This window comes from Sitophilus oryzae, unplaced genomic scaffold, assembly GCF_002938485.1.
Source record: "Sitophilus oryzae breed Bouriz unplaced genomic scaffold, Soryzae_2.0 scaffold_130_pilon_pilon, whole genome shotgun sequence".
Taxonomy (NCBI): Eukaryota; Metazoa; Arthropoda; class Insecta; order Coleoptera; family Curculionidae; genus Sitophilus; species Sitophilus oryzae.
The window spans coordinates 110,305-131,808 of NW_022145960.1; the positions used below are offsets into that span (position 1 = coordinate 110,305).

The 21,504-nt window shown below is 33.2% G+C and overlaps 1 protein-coding gene across 2 annotated transcripts in view; it reads right to left on the bottom strand.

The window, feature by feature from the left end:
- Window positions 1-345: 345 nt before the first annotated feature.
- The window catches only part of LOC115874960 (27 kDa hemolymph glycoprotein-like), a 97,421-nt gene continuing 76,262 nt past the window's right edge, over window positions 346-21,504 (bottom strand). The window contains exons 4-6 of one of the 2 annotated variants that reach the window (XR_004048942.1): window positions 14,231-14,387; window positions 4,181-4,484; window positions 346-4,148 (exon numbers count right to left, since the gene is read on the bottom strand). Coding sequence is in view for 1 of the 2 variants with exons in the window: in XM_030890265.1 (XP_030746125.1) it covers window positions 4,256-4,484; window positions 14,231-14,387 (386 nt within the window). In the remaining variant the exon portion in view is untranslated. Of the gene's footprint in view, window positions 4,485-14,230; window positions 14,388-21,504 lie in introns of both variants that reach the window. The other variant, XM_030890265.1, reaches the window with a different exon arrangement.

A 21,504-nucleotide genomic window follows, 5' to 3' on the forward strand; every position in this document is an offset into this window, starting at 1 on the left:
ATACACAGAAAAGAAATTTCGCCGGCACGAAAAACGAGCACCTTAAAATTTCCATGTGTTAATTAAAGTTTGTAAATTTGTAGCTAAATTATTTTACTTTTTGTATCTCTTTTTAAATTAAAAATGAAAGTTGTCATCTGTATCAGTGTGGGAAAACAAAATGTTTGTTGTTGAAAGTTTGAAACACCCTGTGGAGTACGTTAACAAAGCAAGGAATTTAAAAATTATTTTATCATCTAGATTATCTCTTCTCGATAGTTTGCTTTTTGATTCATTTCAATAGCTTTATTTTTTTTGGAGATGTTCGCTTTTGAAGAAGACACTTACATTTTTTCGTATTTTTTACATTAAAACCACGCCTTTGCTTTTACTCCTAGAAAACAGACCTATAAAATAGTGTTTATGATTTATGTAATGTGATTGTCTTTCAAAAATTGAATTATTGTTGTCTGTTGGGCAGTTACTCTAGCAGATTGGTTTTAAGTCCAAAAGTTGATCTCTACCAGAATCAATTAAGGCAACAACAGCCGATGCTTCAAAACTTAAAACAATCTCTTCTAGAGTAAACGTCAGTAAACAATAGTAATATGACTTTTCAATGATAGTGATATTACCAAAACAATACACTCTATTTTATAAGTGTGTTGATGAAGACCTAAAAACAATGCCATCATTGCTGTAAATAGTTACTGTCTTATTCAAAAGCGAATGTATCCAATAAAAACAAAACTAATGAGATGAATGAAAAAACAAACTAATGAAAAAGACGCGCCAAGATGATAAAATAGTTTTTAAATTCCTTGCTTTGTTAACATCAACATTTTGTTTTCCCCCCAAATGACAGATGGAAATTTTAACTTTTAATTTAGAAAGAGATACTAAAAATTCAAATAATGTATCTACAAATTAACACGTTATCGAATGGTTTCAAGAGAAACGCAAGTGTGAGACAGGGATGCGGGGCCGAGCCGCCCATGTGTGCGAAGTATGCGGCGCACACAGGCGCTATAGCAATAGGGGCGCCGGATGAAGTGCCAGCGCCATTTTTTAAATAATACTGAGTTGTACTGCTGAATGCACTGCTGACACGTACCTAGAGCAAATTTGTAACATTATAAGATTTGTCAGTTTTAACACAGAAACTAAAATGTTTAAAATAGGAAAGCATTTTCTAGCGTTTTGTATGATTATCTATACAGATGGCGCTGGCTTAACATCGTTTATAATACTCGTAGAAGAACTAAAAAAATGAATGTGGGTCTTAAAATATGCTCGGTAAGAACAATGGTCTTCAAAAAAAATTTACTGGGTCTAAACCTCGCGCTTTTTATATACATATACCCTTCGCTAGCAGTAAAGGACACTGTCAACCTCAATTATTACGACTGGATTATTTAGCATTGTGCAAAAATTATATAGATATTTTTCGTCCTCTATCAAAAGATGGGATTTATTAAAAAAATATATTTTAAATCTAACCTTAAAACCATTATCCGAAAACAGATGGTCAAGCAAAATGAAAATAAAACAAAAATTGGTATACAAATTTATCCCAAATGTATTCCTTATAGGTATGATATATCAAATGGCACCTGCATCATTCGATCAGAAGAAAAAATATGACGCTAAATGTTTATTATACTTAGAGCCTTTGGTGTTACAACAGCAATATAAAACCCTAATTCACCACAGTATATCAAACACTTAACTTTTGCACTGGACGCGTCAGTTTTAATAATAATCTGCTGATGATGCTTAATGAACATGATTAGTGAAAGGCGCGTTCAGTGGAAAAGTAAAGTGCTTAGGTGAATTGTGGTGAATTAGTCTTTTATTTTGTTGCTAAATGTCTAATTTCAGAAAAAATATGTACTTTTTCATTTATTTCTTTACTAAATGTATAGGCATGACATATATTATTGACAACAGTAAATTTTGTGAAAGCAAGTCAACAATCCATCGATATGAATATGCAAGAAGCTTTAGATGCTTAAACGGAATTAAAGAAGTTTTTGATAGAAATTAGAACCGACAAAAATTTTCACAAATTTTGTAAATGATACCATGTAAATTGCCAAAAAGTTAAATGTCGAAGCTGAATTTTAAACTTCCTGATCCAGAGATCCAGAGGTCGTAAAACTCCAAAGAGTTGATTATGAGCACGATGGCCATACTATAAATGGTAGTAATTGACAAGCGGAAGCGCACCGTTTTTACATATTTAGGAAAATAATATATTTAAAAATTATATAAAACTGCAGAACATATTTCAGTCCAAATATTAAAAATAAAAAAATGTCATGTCGAATAAAGACGACAAAAAAGGCGCATCATAGGTTTTGCCAGGGGTCGGCGCGGCCCTGCAGGGATGTATACTCTCGCCAATCCTGTTTAATATCTACACTGAATATATCATGCGTCGAGTAATAGAAAAATGGAACGTTGGGATATCCATGGGGGCAGGAGGATAAATAACCTGAGATACGCGGATGATTATAGCCGTAATTATAGCCGCCAGCAAAGAAGAGTTGCAGGAAGTTATGGCTGTACTGTGCTCTATTAGTAAAGAATATGGCTTGGAACTAAGCAAACGGAAAACCAAGACGATGATTGACCGCCTCCGCAACAACCAACCTGATGTCCGAATCGTGGCTGGATACAAGGTTGTGAGCCAGTTCAACTATTTAGGTTCCACGATAGCAAACTCTGGAGGGTGCGAGGCTGAAATCAAGCGCAGAGTTGCAATGGCAAGGAATGCAACAACAAAGCTGACTAAGGCTAAGAACATAGTGGAGCGACGAGGATAGCGGCGAGCAAGCAACGCGACATTGCGTTCAAAACAAACCTGTGAAGACAAGTACGTCCGAACGTAGTAAAGCGATCTGCTCGAGCGGTTAGATCGAGCGGTGAGATCGATTCAAATAATTTTGTTTTCGTGGCCCTGTCGCGCTGTAGAAAATGATAGATTCCCAAAAATTAACAGATTTAGTACTTGTAAGAGAGATTTTATGGGATCAGAAAGATAGTAATCACTATAACCGGTACATTTTAGATAAGTTATGAGATGAAGTGGCCACAAATTTTCGTGAAGGTTATAAAACTTGCCACACTTTCTCCGGTTTTTGAAAATTTCATGTAACCAAATGTTTGCGACACTACTGCCCATAATTTTTGCCACTGTTAACATTTTAAATTATCAATAAGCAAATGAAAATAATAAATTTGCACAAGTACCTCGCTATTCCTCGCCGATCTACTATGTTTCAGCACCTCGAGGCTTGCTTGCCGCTATCCTCGTCGCTTCACTATGTTCTTAGCCTAAGATATGGAAAACTTCAGTAATCAAACGGAAAACTAAACTGCGCATTACAAACTCCCCCATTTTCTCCATAGCTATGTATGGCTCTGAAATATGGACACTAATGGAACGTGATAAGCAAAGAATAAACACCTTGGAGATGTGAGTAGATCGACGGCTGCTGCGAATACCATGAACCGCTCGTCGAACAAACATTTCTATTATTGAAGAACTAAAAATTGAGACACGCCTGGTTACCAAATTAAATCAGTCAATCCTCCGATATTGTGGCCATATTGCCAGGAGTGGCACGTCAATTGAGAGACTGATGGAAGGGAAGGTAGAGGGAAGACGATCACGTGGAAGGTCACCTAAGAGGTGGGTAGACCAAATCAAAACCCTAGTGGGCCACAACCTCCCCGAAGCCTCACATATGGTGCAGTGTCGAACAACTTGGTCCGAGGAAGTGAGGGGAATCAAGACATGATGTCACCATACTCTCACGTAGGGTGAAGGACTGAAGAGAGGTCTACAAATTGCTTAAAAAATCATCAAAATCGGCCCAGTAGAACAAAATATACCTATTAAACTCTAAAATATATCAAAATTTGAAAGTGCCCGTTTTTCGTGCCTGTGATTGAATTTTTAGTATGCACCCGGCATTTTAATTTGTAATTACAATTATGTGTTTGATTACGTCAAGCAACATTAAAAGTTCAAATGTGTTTATATTATTAATACAAATTACATATTATTTTCTTTTAATTAGTCCATCTATACAAAAGCTGGCCATAATTAGTTTTTGGTATGGTTTCTATTTAATAATTTAACATATTATTATATGTATGTAGTTTTAAACACAATCAAATAGAAGGATTAATTTTCAACTAAAAGAACAGTATCAAACAAATCAAATGCCCTATCAATTTTTAAAATAAAAATATGTAATAAACTCAATTAATAAAATCTGGAAAGTATCATTACGACAAAGGTGACCAAGGAGGAGCTTAGACTCACGCCGGAGCTCTTAGGCTGCTGACTGGCTGCAACTGTTTGTACCGCTGGTTCTCCACAGGGCATTTGTTTCTTCAAAAATTTAAAGAAAGCATCAACTATGTTAGCCGGAGTGGTATTCTCGCACTTTTCCAAAACGTTTGTGACGCAGTCACGAATTGTGGCAAAATCTCTGAAATTGAAAATAAGTTTTAGTAAGCGCAATTCTATGATTCATTTATAAAAACTGAAGATAATTAAGACTTTATTTTATAAAAAAATACGAGACAGGTAAGAAAGCATTGGATTACAAATTGTTCCCTTTAGATTTGTATTGTTTTTGTATTTATTATGTAATTCTAGCAATCAGGGTGATCCGAATTGTAATCGGGAAATTTATGCAACATATCAGTGGCGGCTCGTGGGTATAAAATTAGGTGAAGAGTTAATTTTTTAACTTTTTTTGGCGCATTCACCATTTTGTCAACATTTTTTAAAATATTATTTAAAACTTTTTTGCTGCATTCACCATTTTGTCAACATTCTTTTTTTGTTATTATTTATGCACTAATTCCTATAATATTTTCGTTTTAGTTTGGGCTAAAACACATTAAGTAAAAAGAGATACAAGTTACAACCAGTTTTCGATAAACACATTATTTTGCATTCCAGTGAAAATATAATTAAATTTAAATTAAATATAATAAACAGTATATACAGTGTCCCCCATAAAGTTGGATCCATATAGACGTTTTTTTTTTATATTAGAGTTTTAAAAATCTTTTTGTGGCAATCACTTCTGCTTTGAAAACAACTTAAAAAGCAAGCACCAAGTCAAAGTTGACACCTAACATCTGGGAGCTGTCAAATACAAAATATTTAAAAGAAATTTTTAAAAATTGGTTAAATAATTATTATTTTAAAAAAGGTGACTAACAAAATTATGTTTCACCTTTGACTTGGTGCATTTTAAGTTGTTTTTAAAGCAGAATTGATTGCCACAGAAGTTTTTATTTAAACTCTAATACCAAAAAAACGTCCATATGGATCCAACTTTATCGCGAACACTGTAATTATTGAAGGGCTTCCCCGAAAAACGTTGTAACCGACATTTTTTTCAAAATAGAGAATTCAGTGAAATAAGGTTGTAATTTTCATAGGTATAACGTTTTTTCCTCGGTTTTTTGACTAAAATTTCGATATTGAAGAAATTGTTGGTTACAACCGAGGAGCCATTCAATTATTATATAATTATTACATTAATTATTATTACATTAATGTTTACTAAGCAATATTAGCTACATAGCCATTTAAAATCAGAAAACCAGGAAGACTTAAATTTAATATTATAAGATTTACCACTTTTTCTTATTTCTTTTTTGCAATTTATGGATAAAGTTTCAGTTGGTCGCCCTTGAGATAAAACATCCCTCTTATCTTCATCTGTCCACCGTCTGAAGGGACTTTCCAATAAATTGCACACCAAGTCAATAATTGGGTTAATTTTTTAACACATACACACACATAAAACAGTTTTAAAACACCACAACAAAACAAACAGTAAAAATCGGCAAAAATTAACAAGTTAAATCAACAAAAGCCATTAACAAACAACAATAAATAACAACAACAACTTTCAGTCTTTACACGGTTAATTACTCGCCGAAGTAGCCGAATATTAGCATAAATGCATAAATTATGCGCCGCCGCGCCGGCGCCGTCACGCATTTCCTGAACAAAAGGAATACGAAGAGAACTGGTCAAAACCAACAACTCATTCACAGAAGTGTCTGGCCCCTAAGCTTGACCAATCAGGTTGGTTAGCGTGGTTATTTGGAGTGTGTTAATTCATTAGTTTTTGTCAAAAACTCTAACGTGATTGGTCGGGCTTAATAGTTGCCTGCTGGGGCTAGACGCTAGACACAAGTCTCATTCACATCGGTCGCCGATAATAAACCTCGGGGCGGGGGGATTTACATCTGCCGCTAGACTGGCGTTACCATGGAAACCGTGCAGCCGCTTGGCTCAGAAATAGAAACATTTTCACTTGCATTTCTGACTTGTAGGCGCTTGCGGGCCTATAATACTACTTTTTCGGTTGGAATTAACGATGCGGTGGAGCTATTATGCAGAGGTCCACCCAGAAAAAAATAAATAACTTATAAAAATTTACCATTTTATTATTTAGATACATGTAAATATATTAAACTAAATTAATATTTGAAGAAGTAAAGTTTTTTCTTTAATTTGAGTATTTTTTCGGTGAAGTGCCTCTTCACCTACTGCACCTGACGAGCCGCCATTGCTGATATGTTTTGATCACTAGGTAAAGCCGCGTATAAATATGCCGAGGCAAGTACGAGACAAACCCGAGTATGAAACGAGGCTATAGCAAATACGAGTATGAAACGAGGCTATAGCAAATTCTTTCCAAAAGGCGTACTAATATGCCGAGACGAGGACGAGACGAGTCAACCTCAAGCGGAATTCGTCATATTATAGCCTCGAGCCGAGCGATTTAGCCTCGAGCAGAGTCCCTGCCCAGTCGAACGGCGTTGTCTCGCGGCTATCCATTTTCAGTGGAGCCTTTGGCGAACCCACAAAATTCTTCATAGGGCTGTGCGATACTGAGGCAGTATCGATATTTTGGTATCGGTTGTATTGAATATAAAGTATCGATACTTTAAAATATTGATAAATATATTAAAGTATTATTCGATACCATTCAATATTTTAAAAAATTAATTAATAAATTTAAGTATAATGTGTTTTTTAATTGGATTAGGATCGAAAAAAATCAACAGAAGTCCTTTGTTTTAAATTTGTCGACGTTTCGCAAAATTTATTTGCATCTTCAGGACACTACAAAGTTAAGAGAGCAAAATACAATCAAAAAATTTTAAAAATTTAACAAACAACTTAAAACACATATCAGTGGAATTCCACACATACACAATTGGTAAAACTACCCTAATGTTAACAATTAAATAAAATATATGTATATGTTATAAACTTAAGATCGCTTGTAAATAAAAATAATAAGGGATAGGGCCAGAATATAATCAGGATATTTTCTTATTCGCATTTAACGAAAAAAATCGACGATGGTGGCACTGTTTTATACAAAAAACTACCCGGATCAGAACTAAATCAGTCATCAAACGATCTCAAATTACTAAAAGCACTTGGAAGAAAATGATAAAACACTTAACCTAGGGTTGGCAACTTTGAAAATAAAAAATAGGGGCGAGAGGATAAAAAAAGGCACAGGCGAAACATTTTTGAAACGTCGCTCAAATGTCGAGAATTTACCAAAAAGTTATATAAACGGTATGCGATAAATATTTAAAATACACAAAAATATTTATACTCAAAACTTATTAAAATAAAGCAAACCATTGTCAACAAACTTTTTTTCAAGACATAAACTAACAGTAAGTAAACATAAAATTACATAAAAGACACAGATTAACAATTCTTTAAAGCATTGTGGCGATAAACGAATATTTTTTAGATTTTGAAGTTAGTATGTAACAAAGTTTTCAATACGTGAGAGAAAAGAGGACAATCAGATCAAAAAGAGGACTGTTTCTGGAATAGAGGACGGTTGGGAACCCTATTTTAACCCCCTGTAGCTACGAATCAAAGCAGAATTGGATTGGTTGATATAAAAAATAAATCTTATTTTTACGTGAGGAACTTCCCCACGAGAGATGGAACATGTTTTTTGAAACACCCTGTATATGTTTGTTTAATTTCAAAATAGGTAAAAAAACAAGCTAGATAAATTAAAGGAATTCATGATAAATTTAAATTATATTCGGGCTGTTTACATTAAAAAAAAACTGGAGAACGCCGACTGAGATACCTGGAGATAACGACACGGCAGCGGCGGCGGCGGAGCCTTCTGCCAGTGCCGTTTTTTTGAGTCTTTAATTATTTTATTCAATAATATATTTTGTATGTGGTTTGTATATCTATAAAATTTTTAAATAGAGTAACAGCGCTTTCAGATGGAGCGGACCGTACGCGCAGAGCGTCCGCACGGATGTTTTTTCAAGATAGCTCATCCGGACGGAGCATACGCAACCCAAATGAAATTGTTCATATAAGCTCATGGTACTTGCTCGAAGTCGCGGACGCTCCGTTCCATTTGAAAGCGCTGTAAGATAAGACCTAATTCGACTTTATTTACTTAAAAAATTAGAAATTTATGTAATTAAGATTTAAATTATTAATTTAAATCTACATTTAAGTGCCAATAACTAACCTGGAACAAATATTGTAAATAATATATCTGCATTTCTTCATTTCTAAAGTTGTATATTTTTTCAAGGTATTCCATTCGCCACATTATCATTCTATGGCTTTCCATCATTGCAGCACGCTTATTAATAATTTTTAAAATATTATTATGTATATAATTTTAAATCTAATTCCCATGCAGTTTTTTAAACCTTCGCCGTAATGTGCTTTCTGAACAGGGTTTTTTTAAAGCTCAGAGAGTTTTTTTTTAATTATATCTATGGCGGGAACTTTATTATTTTCATATTTGCCATAAATTAAGTTTCTTAGTAGTCTGGATAGTTCAAATTTCTGGATTTTTCTATATCGAATCGTTCCTTTCTTTGTCGATTCCCTTTATTTATGAGAGTACCGTAAGGAACTTCTGAGAGCATGGCCACCTTTTTCAACACTCTCGATTTGCCTCTCTTATCTTCTATGTATCCTATATGTAAAGAAGCTTGTTTCACATCTTTAATTCCGTTCAGCAGAAAAAGCGCATAATTTACGTTTGAGCCGTTAATAACTCGACGAAAAGTTCATTACGTTTATTCATTTTTATAAAATTTTCATGTTTTTATAAAAGAAATCACTAATAAATCTTTGTATATGAGATTTACCTACTTTGGCTAACTTACCTATACTATTTTAGAGAAGACAAAATTGCATCTTTCTAGTTAGGATGCATTATTAACATTATTACAAATAAAGGAAAAACTATTTATTTTTATATAAAAATGAGATGTGGAATCCGAGCCCCTTGAGACTCGAGGCAATTGTTCCGCGGAGCCGCGGTGTATACGCCACTGGTTAAATAGACGCCCCAATCCTTTTGATGGTTCGCCAAAGGCTCCGGAGAAAAAAGAGACAACGCCGTCCGGCTGGGCATAGGCTCGGCTCGAAGCTCAGACCCCGTCCCAATATGACGAGTCAACCTCAAATCCGCTTGAGGTTGACTCGTCTCGGGTGTCTCTCGCACTCGTCTCGACATATTTATACGCAGCTTAATATGTCGTTGGCATAAGCTAAGGGCTGTAGGATTTTAATGTACTCTTCAATATATTCGAGATCAATTTCTTTAGTTAGTCTGTCGGGCTGCATAACCGAGCCATGGATTCACATGAAAGACAACAGACCCACTACGCACGCGTAACACGACAAATAATCAAAACCGGTTCCGAAAAACTAACATTTTAATTATTGGTATTGAGTAATGATTTTTTTATCTGCGTCCTGGCTGCCGCCTAACAATTTAAAAAGAAATTCTGCTGTTAGAAATTTATCAAAAAATTGTATAACTTAAGTTTTTTTTAAAAGACTTAAATCTTTTTAATAACTTAATTTTTTTCTAAAAAGACTTAAATCTTTTTCTATTTCGGAATAAAGATTTTAAATCACAAATCATTTTGAAAAAGACTTAAACTTTAAGTCTTAAGTCAGTTTTCAAAAAAAATGTATTTTTGTGTCTTTAAAATGATGTAAGTCAAAAAAAGACTTAGGTCTTCTGTGAGCTTGCAGCTCTGCCTCCTTGGCAGTGTAAAATATACATATTTTGTACCTATTAACTATTAATGCGTGCACATAATTACCCGTTTTCAACCAAGCTAATAATGTTTTTCTGTAAATAATTATGGCAAATTAAATTCATAACATAAAAGCAGACATACATACATAAAACTGTTCTATTTCTGTCGATATATTCTAGAAGATTATAAAAGAATAACTTATTGTCTCCAACAATAATGCTTATATTTATGTTTTTGTAACAATACTTTTACAGTACCGCAAATTAGTGTAAAGTACCAGTTCTATTTGTAAAATATTTCAGTATGTTGAACGTTGTTGAAATATTAAAAAAAATAGTATTACAGAGCAATGAACATCGGTCAGCGTCAAATATGCCAATCAAGATAGAAGTCAAGAAAATATAGATTTTTGTCATTGATCATGACATAGTATAAGTATAATACCCCAGTCAAAATAGACATTTCAATTAACAATAATTCGCATAGAGCTGAAAATTGGTACTGGTCTTAAACACACTATTATAAATGATATCTGAAGAATTCCCACCCCTCCCACGTCTGCTAAAAAAATTATTCAAAAAGGTCAAAAGTCAAAAATATGCTTTTTTTGCTTTTTTCTCCTAAACGTAAGCGCTATCGCAAAAGTACCTTAAACAAATGTTGTAGACCATTAAATTTTCTACAATAATGGTTCTTATACTTTTTTCTTACGAAGCACCATTCCTGAGATATGGTGATTTCAAAAGTTGAAAAACTCGTATTTTTCATAATATGCACATATTTCCGCACCACCTGTGAGGTAGTGTACTTTGCGCGTTTTTTTAACGTGGTTTCCCCTGTAGGCCTAGTCCACGATGTATTGTGGTTAAGTTTTATTACACATTATACTATTAATTTTAAAAAACGGTGCTCTTGGTAATGATTATAGTCGAACGAATTATTGTTGATTTTAGGAGAATTTTAATCTGAGTGGTAATCTTCAAATGATACTTCAACAGTAATGTCTTCTTCGCTTTCTTCTTTCTCATCTTCTTGCGGAATATCTGGAAATCCATCTATGAAAGATGCATCAGCTGTCTCCTCATCAGTCAAAATTGGAGCAAGACTGACCTTGACAATTGGTACATATTGGTCTACAAAAGAATCCGACCTTTTTACAACCACTGTTTGCGCTACAACCCTTTTTGCAATTGCAAAAAATTGTATTAAGTAGTTTTTCTGGAGCAGGTGAAAGTAAAGTTTTAATCAGCTCCAAAGTATTATCTATAAATGTCCAACCCCAGTCTTCTGGGTTCAGTTGATTGCCTAGCCACAATCGAACTTGATAGTATACACGATATAAGTGTTAACAGGCAGAAGCAGATGTTGGAGGAAGACAAGAAAGTTGTACCATTTTATTGTTCCGAATATTTTTAACAAAACTTAAATATCTATACTTGTCTATAGAATCAATTTTTTTGGAGCACCATATACCGTGTGTTGCATCGTCGGACTGGAGATAGGAAATCCCATGCAAATTTTAATGGGGTCAATTATTGGCTTCCCTGATTATTTTAGAGAAAAATTCTATTTAGGTTTATTGAAGAGCACTAAAACCCACATTCAAAAGAATAACTTTAGATATTTTTGATTAGCTCGTTTACGAGTTATCGCCCATTTCTTTTTAAATATTTCTCCTTTCTTATGGCCCTGTATTTACTTATGAGCACCAGTCAAGGTAAAAGATAACTGTCAAATGAAGTTGTCATTTCAGAAATTTACCTATTTGGTGCTTTATTATTATTGAAAACTCATTCCTACATCGGAAATCTTAAAGATGTATTTATAAATACAAATTAATATGAATTAAAGTAAAATAAAGTAACCAATTACAAGATTATTTATAGTATTATTACAATATTCAATAACTTATTAATTTAGGTACTATTAAATTGTTAGAACTTTAGGATTTAAGAAGACGTTCAAATATTCCTCCATCGACTGCTAGACAATAACCCAGGCGATCATAAAATTCTCTTCTTACATTCGCTAGTTGGTAAACTTAAATTGTATTGCATTCGGCAGAAATAACGTTTTTTAACTCGTCTAGATTTGGGTATTTTTTATCCTTGTCTATCCTGTTTTTTAAATGGCCCCAGAGAAAGAAATCGTTTGGCAAAATATCAGGAGACCTTGCTTTAAAAATTCCCTATCCGTGTTTACTCTTTCCATCATATCAAAAAAAAGCCTGCCACCGTATTTCATCCCCATCTCCTAGCTCTTGGTGCTTTTCATATTTGAAGGAATAGTATTTATGTCGTTTCAAAATTCGAAACGCTCTAGTGTGATCTATTCCTATTTCATCCTCAAGTTTTCTTGTGCTGATCTTTCCATCGTTCTCTTCCACGCACAATAGAAAATCGGTATCATTTCTTGCATCTTCTCTTTGTTCCTGCCTTGCTTCACATCTGCAGTTATTTATTAGTGTACCTTTGGTCTCAAATCTCTGGTTATTCCTTGCGATTGTAGATTTTCCAGGTATCGGTCTATTCGGATACAGAGCAGCAAACATGTCCGACACCTTTTGATAACCATTTCCTTGATAATACCATTTAATCATCAATACTTTTTCTTCGGTAGTGTAATTCATGGCTAATATTTTCGATGTAGGTATGAGTTTTTAATAATAATAATTAAGCACTAAATAGATAAATTTCTGAAATGACAACTTCATTTGACAGTTATCTTTTACCTTGACTGGTGCTCATAAGTAAATACAGGGCCATAAGAAAGGAGAAATATTTAAAAAGAAATCGGCGATAACTCGTAAACGGCCTAATCAAAAATATCTAAAGTTATTCTTTTGAATGTGGGTTTTAGTGCTCTTCAATAAACCTAAATAGAATTATTCTCTAAAATAATTAGGGAAGTCAATAATTGACCCCATTAAAATTTACATGGGATTTCCTATGTCCCGCTCGACGATGGGTATAGCAAGAAGCAAGCGAATTCCACATGTGATGATGACTTGTGGAGAAGAGTCAATCTCTTTGCATACGTCTGCGCCAACATTACTGTTGAGATTATTTGAAGATTACCACTCAGATTAAAAGTCTCCCAAAATCAACAATAATCCGTTTGACTATAATCATTACCAAGAGCACCGTTTTTTAAAATTAATATTATAATGTGTAATAAAATAAAACTTGACCATAATAGATCGTGGACTTGGCCTACAGGGGTTAAAAAAACGCGCCAAGTACACTACCTCACAGGTGGTGCGGAAATGTGTGCATATTATGAAAAATACGAGTTTTTCAACTTTTGAAATCGCCATATCTCAGGAATTGTGGTTCGTAAGAAAAAAGTATAAGAACAATTATTGTAGAAAATTTAATGGCCTACAACATTTGTTTAAGGTACTTTTGCGATAGCGCTTACCGTTTAGGAGAAAAAAGCAAAAGAAAACATATTTTTAACCTTTGAACTTAAATAATTTTTTTAGCAGACGTGGGAGCGGTGGGGACTTTTCAGATATCATTTATAATAGTGTATTTAAGACCTGTACGAATTTTCAGCTCTATGCGAATTATTGTTATTTAACCTCCTTTTTTTGTTTATTTTGACTGGGGTATAAGTAATATTTGGCCTGCAGACTTGGTTTGCGGATAAAAACTTTGTGTTTGTGTGGCGAACTAAGTCTGTCACAGACCTAATCCGCAGATTTAATCTGTCAGATTAGCGTGGTCTAAAAAATCGAATGAAGAATAAAGTCGGCGGACTTGTAACTTGCGGATTGGAAGAGAACTCATTTTCTTTCCATTTAAGGGCATTTTTTATTCCGATAAACATTTATCTATATAAAAACTGGTATAAAACGTCGAATTTTGTCCTAAACGAGAATATTTAATCCAAGTCCGCAGGCCAAAATACGAGAGTTTTGCTAAGTAATATTCCAAGTCCGCGGACTAAATCCGCAGGTCAAAACTCCTGGTGTATGGGGGGCTATTCTTACAAAAACAAGTATAAAATTAATTAAGACATAAAAATAACGTTATAAAACACAGAAATGCTGATAATTGAAATGCAATTGAATATGAATTTACCTAAAATATGTCTTAATACCCACTTTGAAAAAAAAAATACTTACTGGCAAGTTTCTTGGTTAAAAGCCAACACAGGCAATGATGCAACAGATAATTCATCTACATCTGACGGTAACCTATCTTTTAATGTCGCATTTAAGCAGTCTTGAATGCCATCCTTTTGTTTTTCGACGCACTCAACTCCTCCTTCAGCAACAAACACTAAAACAAAAAACACACATTAAGAGTCCATTTCACTAGTCCGAAAAAGTAGCAAAATAAGTGTTCGGCATTTAACGTTTTATGTAAAACTGGCTAGGCATTTATCAGCGCCGGTTTAACATAAAGCGGAACAAGCGGCCGCTTGGGGGCCCGTATTTCGGTCATAAAAAAAATAAATATGAAAATGAAGCAGAAGTCAATAAATAAATGGTCTTTTAAAAAAGGTAAAGTAAATATTTTAACAAAATTTTTTTATTATGTACAATATAATGTTCATGATCAACGATTAACCGAGAAGGGTTTAATAGATATAATAATTTATTGTTCTGCTCGGTACCTTAAAACTGAGTTATTTTTTAATGAAATTAAATCTGCGAAGTATTATTCTCTTATAGTAGATTCCACACCTGATATTAGCCATTGTGATCAATTAACTTTTATTTTAAGATACATACATAATAAACAAGTAGAGGAAAGGTTCTTGGGATTGATTAAAATAGAAAAACACACTGGCAGAATATCTTAAAGATCTTGTTTTAAAAAAACTAGAAGCCTTAGGCTTAAAAATTTAGAACTGTCGTGGGCAATCTTATGACAATGCAGCTAATATGTCTGGTAATTATAACGGGCTGCAAGCTAGAATCAAGCTGTTATCTCCTACTGCTGTATACCATGTGCGAGCCATTCTTTAAACTTATCAGTTAATTTTTCAAGTGAATCTTGTCTTCAGGCTTCCAATTACTTTTCCTTAGTTCAAGAAATATACGTATTCTTTTCCTCATCCACCCACCGTTTGTCTATTCTATTAAGTCAGTGTAAAATTTCTCTTAAACGTCTTAGTGGTACTATATGGTCGGCCCAGGCTGATGCAGTTGCTGCTCTTAAACTAAATTATAAAGCAATTATAGAAATTTTTTCTGTCATTGCGAATGACCAAAATGCTGCAAAAAAAGATGATTTTATAAGTAATTTTTTTAGCATTAAATGTATTCAAATCGATTTTAAAACTAATTACGAGCATGTCCGGAAGCTTCCTTAATAAAGTGAAACAAAAATTATTTCAAGAGCGATCCCTTCCTGAGCGATCCCTTCCTAACAAACACAGGCGTTAAGCAGGGATGTGTCTTAGCGCGTCTCCTATTCAATATATTCATGGCAGCGCTCTCCATTATAGTGGACAGCAAACTGCAGGAGAGAGGTTTGGGCATTAGATACAGATACGACGGCGGTCTGTTCAACATAAAAAGACTCAGTGCAAAAACACGTACAAAATTCATCACAGAACTTCAATACGCTGATGACTGTGCTCTAGTTGCAAATACGTTACAGCAATTGCAAGAAGTGTTGAACACATATACATGGGCATATGAGGCCTTGGGACTTAAGCTGAACATCGATAAAACTAAGATCATGTGCACTCCCCCGGAATATCACAACAGTGCTATAATAATCGGAGATGAGCTGTTGGAATATCTAGCGGAATTAAATTACCTCGGCAGTTTGATTTCGGAAAAGGCCAATATCAACTCTGAAATTCAGCACAGGATTAGCAGCGCCTCAAGAGCATTCTGGAAATTAAAAGACAGGGTTTTCTACAATCATGACTTGAGCACAAAAACGAAACTTGCGGTGTACCGAGCGATAATAATCCCCACCATGTTGTATGGGAGCGAAACCTGGGTGGCCGTACCGCCGACACATGAACGCATTAAACAAGTTGCAAAAGAGACACCTTAGACAACCCTTAAGAATCAAATGGTTCCGTCATGTCTCAATGGGGCCTTGAAAAAGCTAACTGCGAGAGTATTGGAGTCATGGTTACAAAATCCCGCATAAGATGGGCTGGTCACGTATGCAAAATGCAAGAAAACCGCATACCGAAATCTCTGCTTTACGGTGAGCTTGTAGACGATAAGAGGAGGCCGGGTGGACAACTCAAAAGGTTGAAGGATATTTTCCACGAAAACTTAAAGGGAATTAACAAGCAGAATGAGTGGGAAGAGGCAGCTCACAATAGAACGGAATGGAGAAGAATTGTAAAGTCAGTTAAGAGCGACAACCAAAAAGTAAAGAGGCACCAAAGCAATGAGATTTTTGAATGCCTGGAGTGCGGTAGACAGATAACATCACGTATCGGGCTTTTCAGTCACAGAAAAGCTCATAAAAGAAAACGCCTTGAGTGACAATCTTCTGATGCGTGTCAAATACTCGTCAGCGAGTAATGGCGGCACAAAACATCCCCCTTTAGAACTTTTTCTTTAATGGCCATAAGCGGGAGTAAAAGACCAACCGCCCGAACAAACACTAGAGGCGCCACCGATCATCAAATAGTGTAAAAATTGCGAAAATTTAATCATCTAATTTTTACACAAGGGGTCGCGCTTCAGTCGCACTTAACTCTTTTTCAATTTTAATTCAATATTCATTGTTTTCAAACTATATTATTAGACTTTGTTGTATTTTGTGAATGTATAAATGTTTTCTTAGTATAAAGTTGCATTATAGTAATTTAAATTATATTACATACATATTTAAGATTCAAATATTATGACATAGATGTCAGTTGCCGTCTAAAATGTCATCTTGATAAAAAGTTAGTTATTGTCCAAAGTAGTTAAAATCATGTTAAAATATTAAAATTTACAAGTTATAATTAGATATTTTATATTATTTCAACAACAAACACATAATAGTACAGCGTAATGTTAATATGCAGGTCCAAAACAAAAAGTGCCGTTATATTTTTCAGTTTTCGTTGTCAGCCGCGGAAGTTTCAGTTATTTTAGTGTTGTCGGATATTTTTATTTGTGAAATAGAAATATTGCGTTTGGATTGCAAAACTAAAAGTGGAAGTTTTATTGCAATGTAAGTAAGCGTTTGTCCATTTTTTATTTTACTTTTTTCATACCTACGACAAATATACATATATTGAAATTTTATAATTCGTTTTATTTAAAAAATGTTAGAAAACAAGCTTGTAATCCTGCAATTGACATAATTGTTATGTAATAAATTCCATTTAAATGTAATATATTACTTTTCAATTAAAAAAATGTAAATTTAAAAAATATATTAAAAATATATACAGGCATTAATTGAAATTTTTTGAGTGCGAACAAACACGAGAGGCGCTTTATTATTTACTTTCATTTCTTAACATGACAGAAGAAGTTCTAAAGGGGGATGTTTTGTGAATGGCGGTATGTATATGAAACCGATAAAGATGTTTTTGTTTATGAATATCGGGAGGTCGACGGTAGGAGAGCAGGGACATTATTATTTTTTTAGTTAGTTGGCTTTCTGTATTGTATCGATATACAGTATTCTAATTAAAATATTATGATCGCTAAATAATCTTATTATTTTGGCCATACCTTACATAATTCAAATTTTTAGTACACGAACAAACACTAGAGGCGCTTACTTATTTACTTTCATTTCTTAACATGACAGATGAAGTTCTAAAGGGGGATGTTTTGTGATTGTAGCTTTCTCTGGGCCGTATATATACAGGGTGGTCCGAACTGTATTCCGGAAACTTCGGCATCATATCCTGCAGATAAAAATAAGTAAAAAAGTTCGTATAAATGTATACCCTAAAATGCTTAGTTTCGGAGATAGAGGGTGTAGAAGTTTCATTTTTATTTCGATTCTTTCCAAATAATTTCTGAAGTAACGTCAACATTGGGATAAAAATTAGTGTCTGGGAGTTTTTTGACATGAGAAATTTGATTTTGATGTCAATATGACTCCTATTTGCACAGGGCGCCATCTACATGTGTTTTAACTGTTTTGGAGAGTAATAACTTTTCGTCCGTACCTGTATAAAATTACTGAGTGAAAAAATATTCATTTCTGTGATTTTTTACGTAAAGAAATGTCTCTTGGTAAAAGTCGCTACGATCAACCGTTCTCAAGATATTTAGAATGGAAATAGTCAATACATGTCATTATTGATCAGGGTTGGCATGATTTAAATAGTGATTTAAATCAAGTGATATTTTTAATTTTAATCGTGATTTAAATCAAAAAATGAACTTTTTTAAAACTTTACAATAAATCGAAAAATAAATGTAAAAGTTATAAAAATGTGTCCTAGAAAACTATAAAAAATATTTCTATAACAGATATACCCTATATCTAACAGATATACCCTATATCTATTCATTAAATAAAATGTTGCGTTTGCTATGGTAGCCTTAACTATATAAACTATATAAAAATGATTTGTATACACATACCTATACCTACTACATATCTATTCATCAATTAAAATGATGGACCGATTTTAGAAGTAATTTCATGTGAATCCGTTACACTTCTAAAGGGCAGGGATTTGCTTTGAAATTTATGTACTAGTGACAAAAAAACGCTATTAGAATTCATTTCATTCGCAACCTCTAGTGCAGAAAAAGGTTCTTTAGATGTTAGACTGTATCTTCAAATCGTTGTCAGAAAATATGTTGTTTTATATTTTTTTTGAAACAGCTGTATATTGATGAAGATAACTTCTGCCTTCATCAATTTATCTACTAGTTCTTTCCAAATTTCTACCGAAATTTCGACCTGCAGTAAGTATTTTACACTTTGACAATAGATAATACCAAAATAATACTAATTTCATTCTCGACCTAAGACTATTTCCGGACAATAGTGTATTGTGTAAGGAGTAAAAATTATACTTTTTTTGACGAGGTTATACGGTTGACTAGCGTAAACAGGGAGCCACAAAAGTACAATTTTACTCCGTGTAGAATATTACTATATTTTTACAAATTAAATATTACAAAAAAATTTTTAATCAATTTCAAACGTTGCATATAATATAAAAAGTAATACCTTGTAAGTAATTGAGTAACAATTTGTACACTCGTTGAAATTGACGTTTAATATCAGTTTAATAATATATTTTTGTAATTTTGTGCTTCAGTGTAAAAGTGCTTTACTTTTATGCCTAGGCGTTGAAATGACAAAAATTAATACTCTTGTGACATTTCAAAAAAAATCCTTTTAATCTGAAGCGAGCCACTTTTTTGCGAAATATATTGGTGACCAATGTGGGAAAATAACACGCGCCGTAGAATTGTTAATGTTATTAGTATCGGGCAGAGTTATGAAGATTTAGCCATTTAGGTTAGTACTTTAATTGGAATTAAGTCCTAATTATTTGGAAATCCGATTTAAATAATGTTTTCTATTAAAATATAAAAAATCTGATTTAAATAAAAAAAATCTGATTTTTTTGATTTTTTTAAAAAATCATGATTTTTTCCAACCCTGTATTGATAAAAAATAGGCATATTGAGTAGACAGATATTTGACTGAAATGGTAAATTTGGGAACTTTTTATTTTTTTTTAATTAATTTCAAATTTTTCTGAGAAAAAATGATGATAAAGAACTTTTAGCACAAAAACATTTCAAATTTATGATTTCAGCCTAATAACTATTTAGTCAACATGCTTAATTTATGACAAAGATGACAAGTTTTGATAATTTCGATTCCAAATATCTCGAGACGTTTTTTACGTAAAAAACGTTGTAAATGCATATTCAATCAGTTGCTTTATACAGGTACGGACGAAAAGTTATTACTCTTCAAAACAGTTAAAAATATGTAGGTGGCGCCCTCTACAAGTAGGAGTCATATTGACATGAAAATCAAATTTGTCGTATCAAAAAACTCCCAGACACCAATTTTCATCCAAATATTTACGTTACTTCAGAAATTATTTGGAAAAAATCGAAATAAAATTGTAAATTCTACACCCTGTATCTCCAAAACTAAGCATTTTAGGACATACCTTTATACGAACTTTTTTACTTATTTTTATCTGCAAAATATGCTACCGAAGTTTCCGGAATACAGTTCGGACCACCCTGTATATAAATTTTGCTAAATTGAAGGTAGATTTTTGTAAATAACTTTTAAAACGACTATTCCAAATGAAACGAAATTCTACACAAAAGTACAAATTTAACTCCTCTACAAAAAAGTCTAATACAACTTTTGCATAAAGTGATCTGGGGAGATAATATTTAACCTTTTTAAAATTAACACGGAATTTCCTATGTCCTGACTAAGAGGAATAAACAGGAAATATATATTCACCTCACATTATATTATTATATTACTTGACCTATAAATATAAAAAATGTAAATAAACAAACAATATTAACTATAATCGCCGTCTTGTTTATAAAGCTTTGAAATTTTTTATCAATGTCGCCTTTCCTGTGAATTGCGGATGATGTATAACTCACTTAAACACAGACAAACAAATATTTATAAACAGAGATATTAAAAGAAATGCAATGATAAAAACTGAACAATCTTACTTAGTTGTTTACTGAATTATGTATAAATATATTCTTGATATTGGTATACTTAAATTTGACATCGTTTAAAATGAATGTTTTTTTTTCGAATAAGTTCTGGAATAGTAGGCATTGATTCAGAAACAGCAAATAGCACAGTGGTATTTCCGCAGAGGCGGATATACAGGGTTAGTCTTAAATAAGTGCAAATATTTTCAAGGATGGTATATTTCGACCCCAAGAACACGTCTATGAGATTTTTTTCGCAAAAAATGATGTTGAAAATCGTGCACTTTCTTTTAAATTTCTCTGTATATTTTTCGAAAATTTTATAACTGCCTGTTCACCGCAAATTTTCCTACGGTATCTCTGATATATTACCATAGTTACGGCTTTACTCTATGGTTACGGCACTAAAAGGGATGCAAAAACAGAAAAAATTCCGGTGGCTCTCAAAATTTTTCAAAAAAAATCATTTTTTTTTTTAATTTTCAAACTTAAATAACTCGGTCATTTTGGACTTATCTGAAAAATGGTAAAGAGAAAATATGTTTCTTTTATCGAAATCTACCAGCCCTGAAAATTTTTGCATATATTTAAGACTCACCCTGTATAGGGGGGTTGGGGGGGTCTTGATGGAAGGCATATAATTCTCTCTGGACTATCTTTTGTTGGTATGTAAAGTTCGTAATGGCTTTGCTTCATAATTTGATATAAATTTAAACCTTAAGATATAAATTTAAACCTTCTTGACCTTTTAAAATACCAAATCTACCCATCTCTAGTGTTCAATGATTTCG